General features: G+C 45.8%; 1 protein-coding gene across 2 annotated transcripts in view; it reads right to left on the reverse strand.

Annotated features, from left to right (window-relative positions):
- Positions 1-4,855, reverse strand: part of LOC133443627 (NLR family CARD domain-containing protein 3-like) — a 7,948-nt gene extending 3,093 nt beyond the window's left edge. For both annotated transcript variants that reach the window (XM_061720707.1, XM_061720706.1), the window contains exons 1-2: positions 4,648-4,855; positions 841-2,620 (exon numbers count right to left, since the gene is read on the reverse strand). In XM_061720707.1, coding sequence (XP_061576691.1) covers positions 841-2,620; positions 4,648-4,834 — 1,967 coding nt within the window. In that variant the 5' untranslated portion in view covers positions 4,835-4,855. The remainder of the gene's footprint in view (positions 1-840; positions 2,621-4,647) is intronic.
- Positions 4,856-9,223: the final 4,368 nt, after the last annotated feature.

The raw sequence follows: 9,223 nt of genomic DNA on the forward strand, positions 1-9,223 counted from the left end.
GTGTGTGTGTGTGTCTTTCCTCCCCATCTTCACCTTCCTTGTAGTAGAGAGTAATAGTTTTGTATAATCATTGTTGTTTTTAAAACTTTGGTGACCGTGAAGAATCATTGCAACTCTATGCATAGGAATGTTGTATGCTGCCTGTCTTAGCTCAGATTTGAAGAAAGTACGCCGGTCTCCTGCGAGGGGCCTCACTGTCTGTGAAGAAAACACACCGGCCTCTTGACTGAGAGGCCCCCCCTCCGTCTCTCTCTCTCTATTACTGTCTGTGTGCAAAATTATCTCCCCTTTCTTTGATACAAGGAGCGTTATACATCACACCAGGTGTCTAGAGGTAGCTTTTGTTTGAGCAATTTACACCAAGATTAGTAATAAACAAGTGTCTCTCGGGGAATCCTCCCTGAGAGGGCCAAAACGATCTCCAGATTTTGAGCAATGACACGAGACGTGGGAGACGACACCTATGGTGGTAAAAAAGACGCTGGGGAGGGTGGATAGTGTTGCAAGAAGTTGAATGATTTATTGCTGTACCACTGGCCGAATTGACATGAGGGGAAGTTTTGAGGGATACTGTTGGATACAGGGGCGTGGCCCCCAGATCCTTCAAAAGTATATAAGAAGAATGGAAATCTACTAAGTTTTAGAGTCGGTACCGGGACCATGCCGGCTCTCCTGTGTATTGGTGCTGATTGTAAATCTTGCAATAAAGACCTGCACAGTATTTGGACGGAACACCAGCTGAACTTTGACTCCAGTGTTTTTCTTCAAGTCCGCGGATGAAGGAAAAACTCATGTGGAGGTCCCGAAAAGGATTTTCTCTACATGTCTGTTGGTACTTACAGAACTTTCTTGGAGGCTTGGACCACCGGCAGCAGCCTCCGTAGAGCCTCCTCTGAAGCTCGGAACTTCTTCAGGTCAAACACCTCCAGATCTTCTTCTGATGACAGTAAGATGAAGACCAGAGCCGACCACTGAGCAGGAGACAGTTTATCTGTGGAGAGACGTCCTGACCTCAGGTACTGTTGGACCTTCTCCACCAGAGACCGATCGTTCAGTTCATTCAGACAGTGGAACAGGTTGATGCTTCTCTCTGCAGACAGATCCCCACTGATCTTCTCCTTGATGTATTCAACTGTTTTCTGATTGTTCTGTGAACTTCTTTGGTTTGATGTCATCAGACCTCGCAGGAGGTTCTGATTGGTCTCCAGTGAAAGACCCAGGAGGAAGCGCAGGAACAAGTCCAGGTGTCCGTTTGGACTCTGTAAGGCCTTGTCTACAGCACTCTGATAGAGGTGAGTGTCTGCTCTTATCCACCAGGAGGTGTTTCTTTGTTCCTCCAGCAGGTTGACTCCAGACTTGATGAAGGTCTGATGGACATGAAGAGCAGCCAGAAACTCCTGGACACTCAGATGGATGAAGCAGAAGACCTGGTCCTGGTACAGGCCTCTCTCCTCTCTAAAGATCTGGGTGAACACTCCTGAGTAAACTGAAGCCTCTCTGACATCGATGCCACACTCTCTCAGGTCTGATTCATAGAAGATCAGGTTTCCTTTCTGCAGCTGCTCAAAAGCCAGTTTTCCCAGAGACTCCACCATCTTCCTGCTCTCTGGACTCCAGTGTGAATCCGTCTCAGCTCCTCCGTCATACTTGACCTTCTTCAGTTTGGCCTGGACCACCAGGAAGTGGATGTACATCTCAGTCAGGGTATTGGGCAGCTGCCCTCCCTCTCTGGTCTCCAGGACGTTCTCCAGGACCGCAGCAGTGATCCAGCAGAAGACTGGGATGTGGCACATGATGTGGAGGCTCCGTGATGTCTTGATGTGGGAGATGATCCTGCTGGTCTGCTCCTCTTCTCTGATCTTCTTCCTGAAGTAGTCCTCCTTCTGTGGGTCAGTGAACCCTCTGACCTCCGTCACCATGGAGACATACTCAGGAGGGATCTGATTGGCTGCTGCGGGTCGTGTGGTGATCCAGAGACGAGCAGAAGGAAGCAGGTTCCCCCTGATGAGGTTTGTCAGCAGCACGTCCACTGAGGTGGACTCTGTAACATCAGTCAGGTCCTCATTGTTGTGGAAGTCCAGAGGAAATCGACTCTCATCAAGACCGTCAAAGATGAACACGACCTGGAACTTTTCAAAGCTGCAGATTCCTTTGGTTTCAGAGAAGAAGTGATGAACAAGTTTCACCAAGCTGAACTTCTCCTCTCTCAGCACATTCAGCTCTCTGAAGGTGAATGGAAGCAGGAACTGGATGTCCTGGTTGGTTCTGCCTTTAGCCCAGTCCAGACTGAACTTCTGCGTTAGGACTGTTTTCCCGATGCCGGCCACTCCCTTCATCATCACCGTTCTGATTGGTCGTCCTCTTCCAGGTGGGGGTTTAAAGATGTCTTCCTGTCTGATGGCTGTTTCTGCTCCGTCTGGTTTCCTGGAAGCTGCTTCAATCTGTCTGACTTCATGTTCGTCGTTGACCTCTCCGGTCCCTCCCTCTGTGATGTAGAGCTCCGTGTAGATCTGCTCCAGAAGGGTTGTCTTTCCTGCTTTAGTGATTCCCTCAGACACATGCTGGTACTTCTTCTGCAGCTGAACTTTGAGTTTGGATGGACAAATGGCAGCGATGGTCTCTAAATAAAGATGAAATAAAGAAAACCACTTAGTGATTAAAACTAGCCCACAACAAGTTCTACTTCCTCTAAAGAATCAACATTTCAACATTCACTGATCAGCCGTTCAATGAGGAGTATTGAAGCGTTTTCCTCCCAAAAACCCCCCGATCAATCAGAGGAACAAGAACAGTGTTTCCTCTATGATTCATTTGAGACACATAGGGCCAAATCCACAAAAGGATTGCGCGGCTTTTGCGGCCGCTAAACCGGTGCAAATGAGACAAAAAGAGAGCGTCTAATTCACAAAGCACCCGCAAAGGGCGAATTGCACCACAAACTGCGCTGCCAAGCAAATAGTGTCATGGTGCGCCTGTGCCATTTGCATGCATGTAAATTAGGTAATATTCATACATTCTGCGCAAAATTGCACCCTTTCTATGCAAATAAGCTTCATTGCAAAAACCGTCTAATTCACAAAGGCCAGTGCTATTTGCCACACGCAAAAATAGTGGAGCAAATACCGTCTTTTGGAAGCATGTATTAACTGCTGCAAACTCACTCCTCACTTGCCCTCTGTCTCTCTTTCTCTCTCTCTTCAATATCATTCATGCCTGTGTGATACTGAATGATATTAAGGGTGAAATCTACAGTCAGATCAAGTGGGGTCGTGGACTTATCTCGGATTTAAAAATAAAAATAACAGGACGGAGCTCAGGATTCATCCATACAGTAAGGGGCTGCTTTATTACAAACAATTTCACCATATAAACATATAAATCTAGAATGTGTGTGTTTAACAGCTGACCTGTAGGTGTGTGTAGCAAAAACACAGAACATGAATTACCGTCTGATCCCGATCCCGTGTTAATGAAGTTACCGGTGCTATGCCTTGTGCGTAAATGCGCACAGCCTCTTAACATTTGACATTTCATTAGCTTATGTCATACATTCTGGATTCATTAAAAATCAACTGAAATATTGCAAGCCTTTTATTATTTTAATATTGCTGATGATGGTTTACAGCTTAAGAAAACTCAAATTTCCTATCTCAAAAAATTTGAATATTCTGGGAATCTTAATCTTAAACTGTAAGTCATAATCAGCCATATTAAAATAATAAAAGGCTTGCAATATTTCAGTTGATTTGTAATGAATCCAGAATGTATGACATTTTAGTTTTTTTTAATTGCATTACAGAAAATAAAGGACTTTATCACAATATTCTAATTTTCTGAGACAGTCCTGTAAACTTGCTGGCGTGGTTGTGCTTGAACCACTTCTGAATATCCATCGTTACTTTATTAACGGAGCAGCAGAGAGCAGCGTCTGGCTGGTGCAGGAAACTGCTGCAAGCAGATTAGTGACGGACACTGTCTGATTTATGGTTCCGCGTTGCACCAACGCAGAGCTTACGGCGTAGGATACGCGGTGACACGAAATTATGGTGCGCGTCACCGCGTACCCTACGCCGTAGGCTACGCCGTCGATTTAGCGCGGAACCATAAATCAGGCTTGACGCGCGGGCATTTGTCAGTTTTCTTTTCGTCTTTTCAACTGAGCAAACACATAAACTGAGGGTGCAATACATGCTTATGCACCCTCGTAGAACCGGGCCTGCTGGAAACAGCTCCGCTCACTTACTCAGACAAGGGAAAATTGCACTCAGCTGCAAAACTTTAAGTCTTTTGTGAATAGGACCTTAAAGCGGGGGAAATTGCGGGCGCAAATGCGGTGCAATTCACAGCACTATTTGCGGGCGCAATCTATTCTTTGTGGATTTGGCCCATAATGTTTGTTTTGTGTTTGCTGGAACTGAATATTGAATCCAAACGGTTCAACACTTTAGAATAAAACTTTTATTTACTAGGATATTAATGACTTTATTAATGACATGTTCCTAATAGAAGACTGGTGCAAGAAGATGAGCAGAGTTACTCCACCTTCCAGTGGGTTTAATGTTGTGTCTGATCTGTGAATGTTGGTAATCTACTGAGACATTGGGTGTGGTTTATCCAGCAGCTCAGATGTTCAGAGAAACGTCTTACTGCTCTGCACAAGGTCGGCCAGCTTCTCCTGCTTCCTCCTCCTCAAGAACTTCACTGTGATCTTCATGAATGTCTTTCTGATGCTCTTCTGCTCTTCATCTTCATCCTCCTCCAGACTCTCTGAGGATTCTGGGTAATCTGGACTCACAACCTTCTGGATCTTCTTCAGCTCGTCCTTCACAAACATGACGATGTCGTCCTCCAGCAGCTGGAACAGAAGACACATGAAGGACCCAACCAGACTGAAATCGTGGAGACATGGAGTCTGCACTCTGGTCGAAGGTTCTCGGACTTATCGTGTCACAGACTCTCACACACACACTGACACACATCCCTCTCCCCATATTCAACGCCTTCCTGGCCCCCCCTCTTATCAGCAGCCCCTCCCTCACACACTCCGGGTTGGAGCGCCAGCTGCAATGGCCGCGGTCCTCACTTGGATGACCTGTGCCTGGTCCCCTCCCCCACATCCCGACCTGCCCATATCGTATACCCATGAGCTTATGATGTTGTTTTGTTGTGTGTTTGTTGCTTTTCTGTGCTGAGGTGTTTTTTTGCACCTTGACACTAGGTATTAATACACAGAGTGAAGATCCTTTTTTTCTCATCCCTCCATCCCAGTGTCATCCTTCCTCTAAAAATGGCGTCCGTATTAATGGGTCAAGTTCTCTCGTCTGAATTATGTCTGACTTGGCAATAAAGCTTTTTCTGATTCTGATTCTGATTCTGACAAACATCAGGTCCATGATGGACAGACTGACAGTCCACTGGTCTCCAGAGACCAGCATGGAGACAAACATCAGGTCCATGTTGGACAGACTGACAGTCCACTGGTCTCCAGAGACCAGCATGGAGACAAACATCAGGTCCATGTTGGACAGACTGACAGTCCACTGGTCTCCAGAGACCAGCATGGAGACAAACATCAGGTCCATGTTGGACAGACTGACAGTCCACTGGTCTCCAGAGACCAGCATGGAGACAAACATCAGGTCCATGATGGACAGACTGACAGTCCACTGGTCTCCAGAGACCAGCATGCAGATGGACATGAGGACAAAAGATGGAGAAGCAGTTGTTGTTCATGTACAGACCTGAAAGATGGAGTCCAGCTGGGTCTGATGCTGCTGGACAGACGGACCACTGGGGGACTCTGAGCTCTGCTGGTCCAATCTGTGGAGGAATCATGAAGAACTAGGTCACATGATGTCTGAAGGTCCATGGAGTCATGTTTGGATGAGGACAGTCCACCAGAGGACTTCCTGTAAGTTAAAGGTTCGCTGGTCCTCCTGAGGCCGAGAACGTGACAGACACAGGAAATCTTTCCTCTCTCATGCCACAACCTCGTACAATAATTCACTTTAATGTATTCATCATTGCTCTGAAACCCTGCTGCACATCTACTTAAATGTTTACGATGTGGGGCCTTGGACAGCTCAGTGCGTTGAGCGGGTGCCGTTTACAGATGCTACTGCACTCGTGCCGGAAGCGCAGATTTTGCACTTTGAAGTTCTAGTTAGAACCTCCTTAAGATCCAGAAGAGCAGAATGCTACTTCTTCACTCGTCTTAAGATTTTGATCAGGAGTGTATATATTAGGGGCGGCAGTAGCTCAGGTGGTAGAGCGGGTCGTCCAATGATCAGAAGGTTGGCAGTTCGAATCCCGCTCTGTCCCAGTTTGCTGTCGTAGTGTCCTTGGGCAAGACACCTTACCCACCTTTCCCCGTGTGAATGTGTTTGAATGTGTATGAATGTTGGTGGTGGTCGGAGGGGCCGTTTGGCGTGATATGGCAGCCACGCTTCCGTCAGTCTGCCACAGTGCAGCTGTGGCTACAAACGTAGCAGCCATGGCTACAAACGTAGCAGCTGTGGCTACAAACGTAGCAGCTGTGCCTACAAACGTAGCAGCCATGGCTACAAACGTAGCAGCTGTGGCTACAAACGTAGCAGCTGTGGCTACAAACGTAGCAGCTGTGGCTACAAACGTAGCTACCACCACTGGTGAGAATGTGTATGAATGAATAATGATCTCTGTAAAGCGCTCTAGGGGCCTGATTTACTAAAGGTTTGCGTGCGTAAAAACGTGTGCAAACTTGACATCACCCGCAAACCAAAGTGCCAGCTGATCTACTAACAGCGTGCAAAGACGACTGCGTCTCTGAAATGCGCAAAATTGCACACGCAATCCATTTAGTACTTTTGCCCTGATGAATAATCAATAAGGGGCGTACCCGCCAGAAATCTTAAATACTGGGAGGGGAAGATGCAAATTGGTCCATTTACCACACGCAATGAGATTTACCAAGCCTGAAAGTAATTGCGCGTATTGTGATTGCGTCTGTATTTAATACGTTTGAAAGGAAGGTGCTAATCTGCTGCTGCTGTTATTGTGGCAAGGAGGCGACATCCAAAATCAAAGAATACGCAGAGAGAGAGTCTTTATTCTGCTGCATGCTATTTAAAAAATTGTTTTATTAGTTTTATTAGTTTTATTAAGTTTTATTAAAGGCCACTTTTTCTTTAGTTCTCCACCTTATATCTTGCCACCTTCTTTTAATGTGCCCCCCTCCACTCGCCCACAAGCAGGCCAAGCCTTTGTGCAAAACTTTGTATTTTATTGATTACTTATCTTATTGAACGTGAAATCATCCTTCGTAAATTACATTTAATTAAAACCCGTGCTTATTAATCACAAAACACAGGTTAAACATCATGACCAAATCCGCTCCGACCCGCTGTGTCAGTATCAGCGCAGAGACTGCAGCTTCGCCTGAATTATGGTTCTGCGTTAAATCGACGGCGTAGCCGACGCGTAGCGTCGCGGTGCGGTGTGCGTCGCCGCGTAGCATACGCCGTCGGTTCTGCGTTGGTGTGACGCGGAACCATAAATCAGCCTTTAGTGTGCGCTCTGTGCGCTGTTCTGAACACTTCTCTTCTCTTCTTGCCATATGATGGTCCCGTCTGTCACACATTTACTGTCAGTGTTTGCTATATAATATATAATATTTGCAATATACTGTGGACATCTGAATAAAAACTTAACTCATAAATAGATGAATCAAAGCGCTCTCCAGCTCTGTGTCTGATTGTCTTTTTCTCCTCAGATCATGCCGAGCACCGCCGGGTCACGCAAACCCGACCAATTCAATATTAAAATCAAATTCAGTCCTGTGGCCAGTTTTTCTATTTCGTATTTTTGATCTGTGCCTAAAATTGAAATATGAAAAACCAGACGTTTTTCCGTTTTTTGTGTTACCAACTGCATTTATTCTATCGCAGGTTTTCTCCGATATTGCGTTTCTTTTGGTAATGTTTAAATTTCTTTGCTGTAGTTCATGAATGTGTTTATTTGCCTCTTCCACTAATATCTCTAACTCCAACTCGTCAAATTTCATTTTGCGCTTGTGACTTGTGACTGTGCTTTCCATCCAGACGCTCCATGGCGCAGAGTTTGCGCTCGCAAACCTTAAGACACGCAACACCTCATTTAAATACTGCGGTTTGCACCTGTTATCAATTGCGCACGCAATCTTAGTTGATCACCCGCAAACCACACGCAAACAGCACGCGCAAACTTTTTCAGTGCACACGCAATTTAGTACTCTTTATTTAGGATCTTAGTAAATCGGGCCCTAGGTCTCTAGAAGGAGCTATATAAATCCAAGTCATCATCATATAGACATTTTGAGGAAGCGCTTTTATACCTTTATTATATTTTTACATTTTACTTTGGGCTCGTCACTGTGTGTTCCTTGTGATGCTGCGTCCCAATAATATCCCAATCCTGGGATCAATAAAGTACATAAATAAAATAATAAAATGTACTTTAAATTTGATTGATCAAAATCAAAATAAACATTTTTATATCTATCTGGCAGATTTCGGTTTGTTCAGGTACAAGATGTTTCTTCTGAATAGACAAGGGTCTGCTATGGTGTCCTGGTTCAGTTCTAGGGTCTATGATGTCCTGCAGGGTTCAGTACTAGGGTCTGCTATGGTGTCCCCCAGGGTTCAGTACTAGGGTCTATGGTGTCCTGGTTCAGTTCTAGGGTCTATGATGTCCTGCAGGGTTCAGTACTAGGGTCTGCTATGGTGTCCCCCAGGGTTCAGTACTAGGGTCTATGGTGTCCTGGTTCAGTTCTAGGGTCTATGATGTCCTGCAGGGTTCAGTTCTAAGGTCTGCTATGGTGTCCCCCAGGGTTCAGTGCTAGGACCAATCTTGTTCTGTTTCTACCTGCAGCCCTCGGGAAGTATAATCCAGAATCAATGTTCATTTCTATGCTGATGATACGCAGCAGCGCGAATGCTGAATGGAATTGTGCATCAAGTCCTAAATGACCTCGCTCCACAATATTTGCAAGATATTTGCTAGACATGCTGCTCTAGAGCTACGCTGCAGGGGGACACTAACATGATCCAGACCCTCAGTCCCCCCTCTGACCCTCTCAGGGTCTGCTGTCTACACTGGTTTACATAGTGGTGTCTGTAGTCCACCAAGTAACCAGGTATCAGATGTACATAGAACTGTTAGTTTGGGCCCAGGTCCACGTCCATGTCGTCTCCTGTAATAAAGGTGT

This window comes from Cololabis saira, chromosome 5 (assembly GCF_033807715.1).
Source record: "Cololabis saira isolate AMF1-May2022 chromosome 5, fColSai1.1, whole genome shotgun sequence".
In the NCBI taxonomy this organism is placed as follows: domain Eukaryota; kingdom Metazoa; phylum Chordata; class Actinopteri; order Beloniformes; family Belonidae; genus Cololabis; species Cololabis saira.